Consider the following 15,540-nt stretch of genomic DNA (forward strand, 5'->3'; position numbering starts at 1 on the left):
TCAGGAGGTCACAAAATGTTTGACAGTCAATGAACTTTGAAGTGTAGTTGATGTTTTAATATAGGGAAGCTCAGCAGCCAATCTGCCCCTATTAATTCCCACAAACTGCAGAGAGGTAAATGGTCAGATCATTTTGTAGCGATGGTGATCGAGGAATAAATATTAACTGAGACAGGTGGTGAGTTCCCATTTTCTTCTTTAAATAGTGCTACAGGATCTTTTACATCCATCTTAGGGGACAGAATTAATCCTGGTTTAATGTCTCATCAGAAAAATGGCATTTCTGACAGTGCAGATTCCCTTAGTACTAGAGTGTCAGCCTAGATTATGCACTCAAGTCTCTGGAGTAGGGTTTGAACCCATTACCTTCTGATTTAGTGGTGAGTATGCTTCAGCTGAACCAAAGACCTAACATACAAAAGCTTGACAAGTTTGTGGCTGTGCCTCATTTTTCCACTCCTTCTGCAAACACCAGGCCCTGTCAAGGGATGGGCTTGTACTTGGGGTGCCACTGGCCATATGAATTGCCCATAACAGGAACTCCCTGTCACATTGGGGTTGTGCAAGAGGAGAGTACTTAGGACACAGGCAGGAAAATTTGCATTGTATAGTAATTTCACATATTATCGAAGCATTGGTAATGATTAATGCCAATTTTCTGTATATTTTGGCAACAGGTTCTAGTCTAAAATATATTGCATCAGATTTTCCTGTTACTGCATCTGAGATTATTGGATTGCTTGAGCATAATGAAGGAGAAGGAAATTGGAAGAGGGCGGCAGCACAAATCTGTAAAGGAGCCTGCCCGATTTTCCAACCTTTTGTTTTCCAACTAATGGACAGAAAGTAAATGAAGTACCGAGTAATGGTTAGAGGTTTGTGCTCTTCCCTGCCTGAATATCCTGCATCCGCCATATTCAGCGATCCAATAGTTCCAGGTGTAGGAAGAGGAAAATCTGACCTGATTATCATTTGACCTGAAGCAAAATTTGAACTGGAATTCTGAAACAAATGAAAATTTTCACCCCACTAATGTTCAGTGAGGTAGTTAACAAACTCACTATGAAATTTAAATTCTGACATATTGATCAAACGGAATGGAGTTAAAAGGAAAGTGATGTAATTTTCAAATTATTACCAGCCAGCAAATAAGGCTTCAAAGTATGAATTGGTATTAAGCGCAGTGATACATAGTAGATATTTAGATCATTTAATGTTTACGGTGAATTAGTTGCAGCTTCTAAACATAAGTTCCTTGTTTCTTTCCAAAGGATGGACCTGCAACTCTACCAAAAGCAAATGTCCAGCCAGCATCCACCACTGAACCTCTTCCCTCGTCCCAGTTCAGTCCTGCTGTAGTGCAGCGGAGATTGAAGAGTGGGGCTGCTAACTGTGACCGTCTCAGCCAAACAAAGTCAATGGTTCTCACTGACTCCAGCCCACTCAAGTTGCCGGTGAGTAGACAATGCCATATTTTGTTCCACCGTGAAGATGTGAGCAAATAATGTTGGAAAATTACTTTGGATGTTAATTTTGTTAAAGGTCGGGTGAAATATATTTTCGAAAAAGTCTCTGAATTCTATCCAAATAAATGGGCAGTAATAAAATTAAAGGTAAAATCAATGGCACCACCCTTGAAATCCGTTTGTCAACACCAAGCACTTCATTTATTGACTGAAGGTAGGGAACATCACTTGGAACTTTGAGCAATGAGCCACTTTATTACACATTCTTAATGAAACTTGGAATTTCTATATTTATGAAGAATACTGGAGAAAGCATTCAATACAAAATGTCTGTGCAGCGAATAGTGGGGATTTCTCCTGAAATCCCATTACCTGTTAACCGCCAGGTTGGATACAAGTGTTGTAGGAGCCAGAACTGTGATGTTGTCTGGCAACACTCAATAACCCACAGATTTGGGCAGCAGAAGGTAATGCTGTCCATGTTCTTTTTTCCATATTCTTACTGAAATTTGGAATTATCGAGAAAGTTGCATTTCTTTTTGCTTTTTTTCCGGAATACCTGCCGCATACATTATCGAATGTTATTATGTATTGATTATTTTCAGAAGTGTACAGCCCCACAGAGTTAAATCTATTTTACTACATTCTGGTTACACAGATTCCATTCACCCAGGAGCTGTTGTTCATAAATGGTTCCCGCACTTCACACTTTCGTACCGGTCAAAAAGAAAACCGACAAAATAGAACATAAGGTTTCAAAAAAGCTGACATAGCTTATAACTTGCCCTGAAAATACATCTTAAGACATTTGAAGGGGTGGTTTAGCCACAGAAAATGGATGGGTTTGGTTCAGGTGCATGTGTGTGTGTGTGTGTGTGTGTGTGCGTGTGTGCGCTAAAGTTTTAAAAATCAGAATCCTGACCCAAACCCGCTTCCCACCCACCCACTTACGGTTTTAAGTGAGAGGGGGGTGGAGGGGGCAGGTGGGTGAACATGCCTCTCCAAGGTGATAAGTCTGTGAACCTCATGGCTATACAGCATTTCGAATTAACCTATGGATGGTTAAAATTCCATTCCATGCGAGGCAGTTCCCGACTTTCAGGTACCCTACACATTATTACCCCTTCTCCTTGTGGGTTAGTTAAGTGACAATCCAGGCCATACTGAAAGTGTTGCGGGAATAAGATTGCCATAACTGAAGTGTGGGTATAGCTTACATTTAATCACATCTATTGCAGAGGAAAATTTTTAAAGTAGACAAAAGCTCAGCTTGTAGCCGTGGTGAATTTAGGAATTACTAAAGAAGGATGTAATTTTAAAAAATTCTTTCATGGGATGTGGGCATCGCTAGCTCAACCAGCATTTATTGCCCTTGAGAAGGTGGTGGTGAGCTGCCTTCTTGAACCGCTGCAGTCCATTTGCTGTAGGTACACCCACAGTGCTGTTAGGGAGGGAGTTCCAGGATTTTGACCTGGCAAAGATTTATTTTCTAAGGCGGCCTGGGACTTGTTCCACGAGAAGGTTTATTTGAAACATTATCTTGTGTACTTCCCAGAATCTTGGAACTTAGCGTAACGGCACCTTTTAAGTAAAAAATGCTCTTCAATGGGCCAGATTTTGTGTCAGCCATTCAATAGACTTGCACTTAGAGTTCTAAGGGCATATGCCTCAAAGTTCCTATTAGACAACTACTGAAAAAGCCCTGTGCCCTCCACAGGGGACATGTTACCTTTTGGAACAGGGTTTAAGGTAGTGTACCTCCTTAACCAATGAGATTGAAAAAATGTTAATGAACATCATTGAGTCTGAACTAGAAGTATTCAATACATTATGAAAGTCGATGTCAAATCAATTGCAGGAAACAAAATAAAAGGCTGGATTTTCATCCTTGAGGTGGGTAATGGGAGTTAGAAATATAAACAGCTCAGCCCAGCCACCTCAGCAGAAAGTGCCAGGAAGGATAGAATTTTCATTCCATGGGGGCAAAGGTGCGGGTACAAGGTGCAGTCATGCCAACCGACCTGGGAAAAAGTTGGAACAAAAACAGAATTACCTGGAAAAACTCAGCAGGTCTGGCAGCATCGGTGGAAAAGAAATCAGTTAACGTTTCGAGCCTTCACGGCCCTTCGGCAGAACTGAAGCATAGTTAGGAGAAAGGAGAAATATAAACTGGTTTAAGGTGGGGGGGGGGGGGAGAGAAAGAAGTTGAGGGTGTGGTGATTGTGGAGATAAGCAAGCAGTGATAGGAGCAGATAATCAAAAGATGTCACAGACAAAAGGATCAAAGAGGTGTTGAAGGTGGTGATATTTGTCTAAGAAAAGTGCTAATTAAGAATGGAAGACAGGACACTCAAAGTACAGCTCTAGTGGGGGTGGGGTGGAAAGACTAACAAGGTTTTAGTTTTAGATTTAAAAATAATGGAAATAGGTGGGGAAAGAAGAATCTATATAAATTATTGAAGAAAAAAAAGGGGAGGGGGAGAAACAGGGTGGGGATGGGGAGAGATCTTAAACTCCCCCTCCCCCAATCCCCACCCCGTTTCTCCCCCCTCCCCTTTTTTTTCAATAATTTATATAGATTCTTCTTTCCCCACCTATTTCCATTATTTTTAAATCTAAAACTAAAACCTTGTTAGTCTTTCCACCCCACCCCCACTAGAGCTGTACTTTGAGTGTCCTGTCTTCCATTCTTAATTAGCACTTTTCTTAGACAAATATCACCACCTTCAACACCTCTTTGATCCTTTTGTCTGTGACATCTTTTGATTATCTGCTCCTATCACTGCTTGCTTATCTCCACAATCACCACACCCTCAACTTCTTTCTCCACCCCCCCCCCCCACCTTAAACCAGCTTATATTTCTCCTTTCTCCTAACTATGCTTCAGTTCTGCCGAAGGGCCGTGAAGGCTCGAAACGTTAACTGATTTCTTCTCCACTGATGCTGCCAGACCTGCTGAGTTTTTCCAGGTAATTCTGTTTTTGTTTTGGATTTCCAGCATCCGCAGTAGCTTTTAGCTTTTTGTTTTTATCTGGGAAAAAGTTGGGCCTTGGTGCTGTATGACTTTGTCCCAATTAAAGTAAAAACAGAAAGGCTCTCCAGCCCTCAACCCTCACACCCCTTCACCCTTCATACACTCCCCCATGCCCCCTATGCGCCCCTTATTGCCCTTCATACCTCCATGCCAAGGTATGCCCCCAAGTAATCCCTATGGCCCCTCATGTGCCCCATGCCAAAAGGATGTGAAAAAAAAGCTTTTTAAAAAGTCATTCATTGGTAACTTTCCACTTTCTTAAAAAAAACATCTTTTTACTACAACTCAAGAGAAGTGCCAATCACCGGACCCTTTAAAGTATCAATAGCTGTAAGCACTTGAAACCTCCTTATCTTGTATAAATAAACATTGTGCAATTTGACAGCATCAGTCAGAGAGCCAGAGCTGTCAATCAATCAATGTTTTCCCTCAGGCTCAGTTGTTTCATTATACATTCTTGGCTGAGAACCAAGACATCCATTAGAATACTGAAATGTTTTTTTAAAAGTTTTCTTTTACATATTCTGTTGTTACTAGAAAGTTCATTGATTCTAAACAATGTATAGTCGATGAATGGGGATGGAAGTGTCATAGATAGATAGGGGGGCATGAGGAGGACCTTTTGAACTTACCTTTCAAAAGGTTCCTTCATGCAGACATTTTTTTTCCCCTCAGAGGGTCTTGAGTCTTTGAAACTCTCTTCCTCAAAAGATGGTAGAAGCAGAGTGTTTGAATATTTTAAGGCAGAGCTAGATAGATTCTTGAGAAGCAAGGGGGTTAAAGGTTATTGGGGGTGAGTGTGAATGTGGAGTTGAGATTGCAATCAGATCAGCCATGATCTTATTGAGTGGCGGAGCAGGCTTGAGGGGCTGAGTGGCCTACACCTGTTCTTAATTCCTATGTTTGTAAGCTTGGCAAATTCATACCTTTCCATGTATTTCAATTGTGAGTCTGTTGATAAGATGCCATTATAGCTCTGTTTCTGGGTGAACAGGGCACCTTGGACAACAACTTCCTGATTAATGCATTTAAATGTCCTTGTGCTTTCATTGTCCTAGAGCCATAGAGCTGGATTTTACGGCCCGCCACTGTCATATTTGAAGCCGGGTGGTGGGGCTCATAAAATACAGCTCATGGCCTTCCCTTCACCATCCTGCCCATCCCTGACCTGTCTCCCATATCATGATGGGAGGGGGAAGCATCAGGCAATTAATGGCCACTTAAGTGCCTGATTCCATGTCTGCCGCTACTTTACCCTTGGCAGTGAAAGGCCTAGACTAACAGGTAGCCCAGCAGCTTTCATTGTGCAGTTGGTGTCAGTTAAGAAGGACGGACCTTTGTGGGGGGATATCACTTGTATCCATTGGAGGTACACCAGCCAAGGCCATACCCACTTTTAATCCTCCCCCCAGCCTCTCAAACCTAGACCTCCACCTTCCTCACTTTCTAAATCAGACTTCCTCACCAGATGGGGGCGTGGAAACCTGGACCTTAAACAATTAACGCTGCTTCCAGAGTGAAATGGCTGTGGGGCAGACTGCTTTTGGATGGGGGGGCTCACAGCTGACTTTTCAGCCAGGGAATTCTGTATCTCATAAAATCCAGACCATAGACAGAAGGAAGCAATTTGGCCCATCGTGCCCATGTCAGATCTATGTAGCACAATCCAACAGTCCCATTCTCCTGATCTATCTCCATAGTCCTATAAGTATATTTTCTACAAGCACCCATCCAATTTAATTTTGAAATCATTCATCATCTTCACTCCCACGACCCTCAGAGGCAGCGAGTTCCAAGTCATTACCACTCACTGTATAAGTTCTCTCTCACATCCCCACATCTCTTACCCAAAGCCTTAAATTTGTGTCCCCTGGATCTTGTACCATCAGCTAATGGAACAGCTACTCTTTGTCTAATTTACCTAAATCTGTTATAACCTGATATACCTCTATCAAATCTCAATCTCCTTTACTCCAAGGAGAACAACCCTTGCTGCTCCAACGCATCCTTATAACTAAAATACTTCATCCCCAGAACCTTCCTGATAAATCTCTTCTGCACCTTCTCAAGAACCCTCACATCCTTCCTGAAGAACTGGATGCAATACTCTATTTGTGGCCTAACTACTGCTTTATTGGATGTTGCTGGAAGATGCTGTTTGATTTGCACTTTGATAACAGTGAGCGCCTTTGTCCTCACTGTTATTTTGACTGTATTATCTGGCCCCATGATAAAGGGCTGCCACCACTTTTGTATAAAAAATAAAAGTAGTTGCAGGGAATCAATACAATTTTATAAGGTCCAGTTCCTTTCATCAGAATCTACCCCCAGACCTGTCATGTTAATTTCTGAAGGAATCCATTTGCAATATGTGGCGACAATAATCCCAACCAGCCATGCATTTTACATTTGCAAGACAAACTTGCTAAGAGTCACATCTGACATGGGCCCAGGACAGGCAAAGCATAAGTCTGTTACCTCCAGAGAGCATGCTGATTAAACTATTTTCAACTGATTTTTTTTTTAAACTTAGGTTGCTTCATGAGCGAGAACCCTATCAAAACAAAACCTTAGAACTGAGTTCTGATAACTGGTCACACCAAAACTTCACCTGTCTTTCCATTTTTGGATTCCAAACTTTTTCTGCTTTCCAAAGCTTAAATTTTCGAAGGTTGTGCTTTGTGCTTTTAGATGGCCCTGGCTGACTGCCTGTAGATTAGGATTTACAAATTATTACATTCTTGTAAGTAATATCACTTATATTTCCCTGTTGCATATTTCTTTCCCAGTTAATGAATGGTAATAAAGGGACTCAACACTAAGCACATAACCAAATTGAAAAATCACTTTTAAAGCTATAAAATACACAGAAACAGACGAACTGTCTGCATCACATATCAAAGGTGTATGCAATAAGTTTCTAAAATATGATAAATTGTAGGTAAAACTTATTATTCCCCATCTTATTTTCTATCAGCTGTATAAATTTAGTTGTTAATGTAAGCATTATAATATAAGCCCAAAGGAAGACTATGCTTGCAACAAACAGAATTGAAAACTTGCAGCAGAGTATGCTGAGTTAACTGTCCTGGGGGGGAAAAACATAGATCGATTTATTGTCTGTGGATTTATCCCTAGGAACATAAGAACAGGAGTAGCCCATTCAGCCACTCAAACCTGTTCCCCAATTCAATTGCATTGTGGCTGATCTGTATCTGAACTCTATTTACCCATCTTGGCATATAATTTCAAAACAGGGTTAGTAGTAATTATGCAAGAAACCCTCATCACTGACTAACTTGCCAAGCTAATACATTCACATAATAATTTACATAAGACATCAATAACAATAAATTGTTGAAATCTATCTATGTAGTTATTGAGTCATTTAGTTATGAATCACATTGCAAAATCTTAAGGACATTTGCATTCTTTGTTCCAACACATCTCAAAATTCTTCTAGATTTTAGAGGCAGAAGTCTTGAAGCAAAGCCAACTGCCTAGGAATTGTGTCCAGCATAAATAAGAGGCAATGCATATACCCATTCTCCATCATTAAATCCTAAGTGACACAAAGGAATATCAAAAGACACCTTTCATAATAAACCACTTGGAAATCTAGAATTCAAAGACATAAATTACCAGATAAATTTATGCTTGATAAGCAAAGCAACTTTGATACAAGGAATGCTTAGCTTTCCTCTGGTGAATGACCAGTATTGTTAATAATAGACTGTAAAATCATCAGATGTTACTCATTTCTCTTGGAATGAGTAACATCTTTGCCCATGTGCAGCAAAACCTGGATACCATCTACAAGATGCACTGCTGCAATTCACCATGGCACCTTCCAAACCCATGGCTTCTATCACCGAGAAGGACAAGGGCAGCAGATGCAGGGAACACCACCACCTGCAAGTTCTCATCCAAGCCACACATCATCCTGACTTGGAACTATATCACGGTTCCTTCACTAACACTAGGTCAAAATCCTAGAACTCCCTTCCTAATAGCACTGTAGGTGTTCGTGCACCACATGAACTGCAGTGGTTCAAGGTGGCTCACCATCACCTTCTCAAGGACAATTAGGGATGGGCAATAAATGCTGGCTTTGCCAGTGATGCTCACATCTCATGAAAGAATAAAAAAAAAGTGGTGGCTGCAATTGAGCTAGCATATGTCATTTTCCATCTGCTGACAGACCTACCAGAATGTAAAGTATGTGTTTAAACATGTCATAACCCTGCCAAACTGTGAAATATTAAAAACAGACATTTGGTAGTACAGAACTTGAGTTTTACTGAAAATGTCAAAGCTTTTCATCTTACACTCATCAGGACACTTTGCAAGGGTACCAATACAAGAAAAACAACAATTTATACTGTATGAGAGGAGTGTGCTGATTGGTTGGCAAGTGGACTCTGATTGATAGAGGTGTTGCCATGGATAATGCACCAATTGATGGTGACTGACAGTTAACAGCCAAGCATTGTTTGAAATTTAAACCAGGCAGCTTGACCCTGATTGGTCAAAAGCATTGCCCTGAGGAATGAGTCAGTGAATGGCTGTCACTTATTTTGTTCAGCTGAAACAAGCACAATGTGTGCACATGTTATTTCTGTCTGCAAAGAACAGGACCTTGTGCATTTATATATATAGTTTCCAGACCGTATAAATTGTTGTTTTCCCTTGTATTGGTATTCTTGTGAAGTATCCTGGTGAGTGCAAGATGAAAAGCTTCGGCATGCCTCTTTTTTTCAGCAATACTCAAATATTAAAACTATAAAGGCTCATTTTCCTGTTATGATGTTTGCATATATTGGATCACCTGCATAAACACAGCCAATGAAAAGGAAATTTTTTAACTCCGTGTTAGCAAGCCAGCTGGGCAAGTGGGAGATCTGCCTATGAGTGGCAATAAGAGGCTGAGCAATTTTAACAACTGGGCCTCTTTTACATCCTGCCAGTTAAATGTCTGCCTAAAATAGGCACTGTAGGCCGGATATTCATGGTGGAGGCGAGAATCAGGAAATGGGACTAATCCAGCCGTAGTAATCCCACCTCCATCTCGAGGCTGCCAGCAGGCTGGATCTCCCATGGGTCCATGCCCAAAGTGGCCAAGAGACGGACCTGCTGCTGGGAAGCTGGCCGGGACCAAAGCGGGAAGGTTAAAAGGCCCACATCCTTTCCCAAAAAACCTCGGCCAGGTGCTTCCCATGTAATCAGTGGCTCATCCACATATAGTTTATTCTTCTGATCACTTTAAACAACCCCTCATACTACCCCCTCCCCTCATCCCTTCACCCTATCCCCTCACCCCTTCCCTTTACCTCCCTCAGCCCTCTCACCCTTTGACCCTCACCCCCTGACTCCCCTCACCCCTCATCCAATTTATGAACGGAGCTCACATGCCCTATTATAACTGTTGACAGCCATTGAACAGCCCATAAAACTCCCCCAAGTAAACAAATCGGCCCTCTGGTTCAAAGTCCTGGAACTTCCTCGCTAATAGCATGAAGTGTACGTACACCACACAGATATCAGTTGTTCAAAAGACCGCTCACCACCACCTTCTCAAGGGCAATTAGGGATGGGCAACAAATGCTGGGTTAGCCAGCAATGCCCACATCCCATGAATTAATTTAAAAAAACACTGCGTAAACAAAGTCAAGTACTTGTAAAACAATTAGGCAGTTGGAGTGCAGCCAAGAGCCCATAAACCCCCCTGAGTAAACAAACAGACTTCAGAACTGCTAGCTCAACAGATGTTGAGGCTGAATACATAAAAACAATGGGGAAATGTTAAACATTTACACATTGTTATCATACTAGGCTACCATTTCAGTAGTGTAAAATATCTTCAATCTTTTCTTTCCATGAGATGAACTTTTTAAACTTGTCTGAAGACTTTTCCACATTTACATTGTTGATCTTTTACTTGACAGCTTTCCAGTTGGCAGAAGTAACAACTTGGCAAGCGCATTTTTTCGATGATTGTTACATTTTCAAATCGCAGCATTATAAGCCGAGATTTTTCGTGCCTGCCAGCGTCAGGCATGTTTAGTGGTATGAACAGACAATATGGCACGATCGGTTTCACGACAGCATGGAACCAGTTTGCGATCGTCCGCTCAGTCCGCTGGTGGTGGGCCACGTTCCCCACCATCAGACGTCAGGAACCTCATTGTAATATATCCGCATATCATTATTAGGCCAGCCCGCTGGAATCATCCCCCCACCACTGGATTGGCCGCCCACATTGGCAGGAAAACACGTCGGCATCTTTCACAACAACACCTAAGCAATGTGCACCTGGCAGGCGGCACTTTACTCGGGACTTCAAGATTTATTTGCCTACCTAGTGTCAGTCAGCACTCACAGTCATCAGCGCCAGGCTTCACAGACAGCACCACGTCACTTTTAAGGGGGCTCACGGCAGGTCTCTTCCTAACAGGTCAGCCATATATGGGTAGCTTTTCCATGGCTGCAGGCCGAGGGCTTGCTTGGTGAAGGGGGAGAAGTGGCCTCAGGCAACGGAAGAGGCCGCAGGGCAAGGGTTGTACTGGGAAAGGAGGGTAACCCAGGGTGTGTGTGGGGGCACATTTTGATCTGTGCAATTGGCCTCGAGATGGTGATGGCTGAGGAGGCAGTCTCCAGAGGAGATGCGGCCAGATGGACATGTTAGGGTATGTGTGTGAGAAGTGAGAATCCCTTGAGCAGTGAGTGAGATGCCAGTAAATGTGTGATGGGCTTGAGTGTGTACGTTTAGAGTGATGAGATGGTTACCTTACCCTGGCTGCATGAGATCATTCATCCTTTATCTGCATTGGATGGCCAACCTCTTTTGTGCAACATTGGCACTGATCACCACTGCCAACTCCCAAACCTGGTTGCTCATGCCGTTGCCCATCATGCTTCCACAGCATCCAAAAAGTGTCCCAGTGACGCATCGCTAAAACTAAGGGCTGCAGTCCTTTTGCCTTTCATGGACATCTTGCCCGCAGTAGTCCTAGACTCGAGGCACTGAGATGTGTCTGCACGTCTGGACTTTAAATTTGGCACCCGGTATGATGAAGCGGCAAGATGATGGCGTGGTGGGTGAATGGGAGATCACCCCCCCATCGCAACGGCGTGTTTCCTGGGAATGCATAATTAATGTGGTGGGTTTGGGACGATACAGTGTGAAAACCCACCATTCCAGCCGGGAAAAGCGTTGTTTTACCCACCCGCTACTGCACGTAGTGTAAATCTGGGATGATCCCCCCCATCATAACTCACCTTAATGAATACAGATACAACTCATGCTTCAGCATTTAATGATGAACTGTAAAGTTGACAAAGCCATCTTATTTAACTTTTAAACTCTTCCTGCCTCCAATCCAGGGTTCACACCTCCATGTCCCTGGTGTAAAAGCCAACAGCTGCTTAAGTTTGGCTGCCTCCGTGAAAATTAAAAGAGTTTACCTGGGATGGGCTCTCAGTGAGCCCACAACATTGTCATTTGTATCCTTCATAAGGGCGGATGGGTTCTGGGATCTGTTCTATACCCGACCTTCATGAAGATGGCTGTCGGTGGGGATGGAGGTGAGAATGCCAGCTGCCCCACTGAATGGCCATTTTTTCCCGTTTGGAGAAAATAAAAATCTGTCCCTTTATCTTAATTAGGTCATTCCAGCATAAATAGTGGAAGTTTTCAGCAGAATCACATAGTTGTAGGTCGGTAAATATAATATTTTCTGCTGCAATTCATCTTTACCATCTATACTGTAAAAGTAGGAGCCCCAGATGTAGCACAGTATGATATTAAGTTGCAATTAGTATATTTCAGGATCACAGTTATAATGAGGTTTGGTATCATGAAAAACAGATTTGAGAGTATCCATATAAGCTCTTAAGCATTTGTGTTCTTTACAGGAAACATTAGATTTGTAGACAGGAAAGAGCAAAAGCTTACTGCTCAATTTTGATTAACTTTATTAAAGTTAAATGTTTTACTCATCTATATGAATACCACTCAACCTTATACAAGGCAACAATGAGTACAACAGCAGTCTAGTAGCTTTTGGAATGCCATCATTTTTTCCCTGAAAAGTTGTCACATCGTTGAACCTTCTGTCATCCCTCGCAGAGTACTGTAAAGAAAATGCAAAAAAAAAAATAAGCTGCCCAAATGAAAGATCAGGAGCATACTGAAATTGTATTTGAAAACTAATATAAAAATGTTCTCAAGTGAGAGTGGGAATTGGAAAGTATTTTCTGCCTATAAACCATGCAACACGTTACACTGAAAATACAAGCCTTAAACTCAGATGTGCCTCAGAATTAAGTGTGAAACTTTTCACAAAAGTTGACTTTAAAGTGATTTTCGTGAGCAAAATGATAGTACACCTACTGGCTCAAGTGAGGCACTTGCTTAAAGTGATCTAGATCTAAAGGATCTAAAGGCTCTGGGCTGCTCTTTCATCAGGAAACACTTACATGCTTGGAGCTCCATTTAATTGTACCCAATTTATGCTTAAATATTAATGTTACCAAAGAGGCTAGCATTAAACAAGTTAAAAAATAAAGTTTCCCAAAAATTTCCAGCAGTCCAAGAGAGTCCACTATATTTCCCACACAAATTTTACATCAACCATGAAACCAGAACTGTTTGCATCCATACAAGATCGTAGCATAAGTGATCCACAACTTTCATAATCTTACACTGCAAAATTGTTTGCAAAATCCAGATTCACCTTCAGGTAAAGATGTTTGCAGAGTCAAAGAAAGGTAAGCTTAAGATGCATATTATTGGAAAAATTATCAATCGATAAGTTAGATCTAGTATAGTAAGTAAATAATGACTATTAACCACTTTCTTTGATCTCCATCAATTATAACTCTGCAATACTTAGTTTATGTATTAAGATGCAAATCTACCTACAATGATTGTCATCGACGTTATCTCAGGTGTATTTTATACTTTTTAAAGTTTTCTTAGTTGATTAAAAAAGAGCTTTTATTCTGAGAGTCTCAAGTACATTCCCTGGAATTCAATGGTTAATTACTATTGGCGATCATTAGAAACACATGCAGATTTTGGATACAGCTGCCTTAAAATCCATCCTTAAATTCAAAAGCTTCATGTCAGTTTTGTACATTGAATATTAACAATAACTTGATAATGTTGTACAATAACTTAATGACATCATGCCTTTGCTGGCATAATTTTTGCTGATCAGCCATAGCAAATGGGGAGATTTAAATAGAAATAAATGCAGAATCTTCACAATCTTGGATGGGAAGAAGAACTTTTCGGTCATGGAACACAACATCTTTGGTTGAGAAGCATCATTAGTCCGGTAGCTTGTAACATATTGAATAGCAATGGGGGATTTGATTAGGCCATGATGGGAGGAAATGCTGCACTCTGTGTCTTGAATTCTAATCCAAATGTAATTGGAGTTTGAATTGTTAGAAAAAGTTTACTCTTTGAGACTTGCGTAGATTTGATCCTTTGATGTGTTGCCATAGCACTAGCAACAAACACTAACACACATAACTTATCACATGTAGGGGGGAATTGTAACTGTGATGTGCCATTCCTGATGACAGAACAGGAAGTGGTCACCACTTCCTTTCTCTTGCTTTTTGATGGTTCCCATGCAATTACAATTAAAATTTAAAATGCTAGTGGCATGCATGGGAAACATGTGCGATCACTTGGCAGAGGAAGCTTTTCAGTGGGGAAGCCCACAGCCAGCAGACAATGCAGCAGGTACGGGTGGGCCACAGAAGACCCTCCTGGATAAACAGGGAGGCTCTTCATCTCAGCCACCACTTGCCTGCCCAACTCCATTGCCATCAATATAAGACTTATTGAGTGCACAAAGGTGAGTTGGGTGTTTTTCAAATTTAAATTCTACTTGTAATTACTTCACATTACATTGGTTTCATTTTATTCAAGTGTGCATCATCAGTATTTGTTGAGACTAGCTTAATCAGGGATCTAAATGTACTGACATGACTTATGGTTGGCGTGCATTGATGTTTACAGTGGAGCTAGGGATATTTCTTTATTGTGGAAGAAATAATGATGTGTTTTTGAATTCACTCTTTATTGGATGTTCATGTTTGTGTCCAGTGTTGTACCCACCACGCTGTGGGACATGGTTGAACTTGCAGGCTCAGCTGGCCTTCCCTTTTATTCATTGTAAAGGACATTATCTGAGGTCACTCTCAGCGAGGATAATTGAAATAATTTAGGTGAACCTAAAGCCCTGTAAGGCCACTGCCAGCCAACACCCTCAGACAGACACGCATTTGGACAGTATTGTCATTGTCCTTTAGGTCATTTATTTTCTTACCTTGACTTACGGTTTCCACCGCCCATCACCACACCCAAGATGTCAGGCCCTCCCCGCTTCAATCCTCCATGTCCCTGGTCCCAACTTCTGTCCTCCTTTGGGTCCCTCGTCCAATCCTCCATACCCCTGACCCCACTCCTCCCACCACCACAGACTCACCGTTGCCAGTCCCAAGCCTCTATGCAAGCTGCCATTCTCCTGCTCCTTTCCTTTGTGCCACAGAGTTCAGCAAGGTTAACCGCTGACCTCAGACTCAACTGCACAAAGTTGACTGTTGCACGACTTCAAATGGACATGAACTGGGTGCGACAAGATTCTTGTGTACTGCTGCCTAAATCTCGAAGGTAGAAGATCATTAAAAAAGTTTTATGCTAATGAATATTCGTGGATTGCAAATGTATTACAAGTGGGAACCTGTCACAGGACATGTGCAGCCTGACACGCCACAAACACACGGCTGCTTAATCTCTGCATCTCAACCTGCCAGCGGGAAATTGAAATTTCGGCACGCGCCTCACTCAGTCACAGCGCATGCCACGTTTCCTGCTCTTGCAGGCTCCCTAAGATCATCTCCTCCACACACCCCGCCACCCCATACGAACCCCACCCCCCATCCTTCCCCGTAGAAAGGTTACCAACTAGCTGAGGATGAAGGATCGGTACTTGGCACTCGTCCAAAAGTCCACTTCCCTGA

The 15,540-nt window shown here is 41.9% G+C and overlaps 1 protein-coding gene across 1 annotated transcript in view; it reads left to right on the forward strand.

Moving 5' to 3' along the window:
• The window catches only part of arhgap15 (Rho GTPase activating protein 15), a 776,478-nt gene that overhangs the window by 83,199 nt on the left and 677,739 nt on the right, over nt 1–15,540 (forward strand). The window contains exon 3 of the mRNA XM_078552497.1: nt 1,272–1,454. Within this exon, the coding sequence (XP_078408623.1) occupies nt 1,272–1,454 (183 nt within the window). The remainder of the gene's footprint in view (nt 1–1,271; nt 1,455–15,540) is intronic.

This window comes from Cetorhinus maximus, chromosome 11 (assembly GCF_964194155.1).
Source record: "Cetorhinus maximus chromosome 11, sCetMax3.hap1.1, whole genome shotgun sequence".
Classification (NCBI taxonomy): domain Eukaryota; kingdom Metazoa; phylum Chordata; class Chondrichthyes; order Lamniformes; family Cetorhinidae; genus Cetorhinus; species Cetorhinus maximus.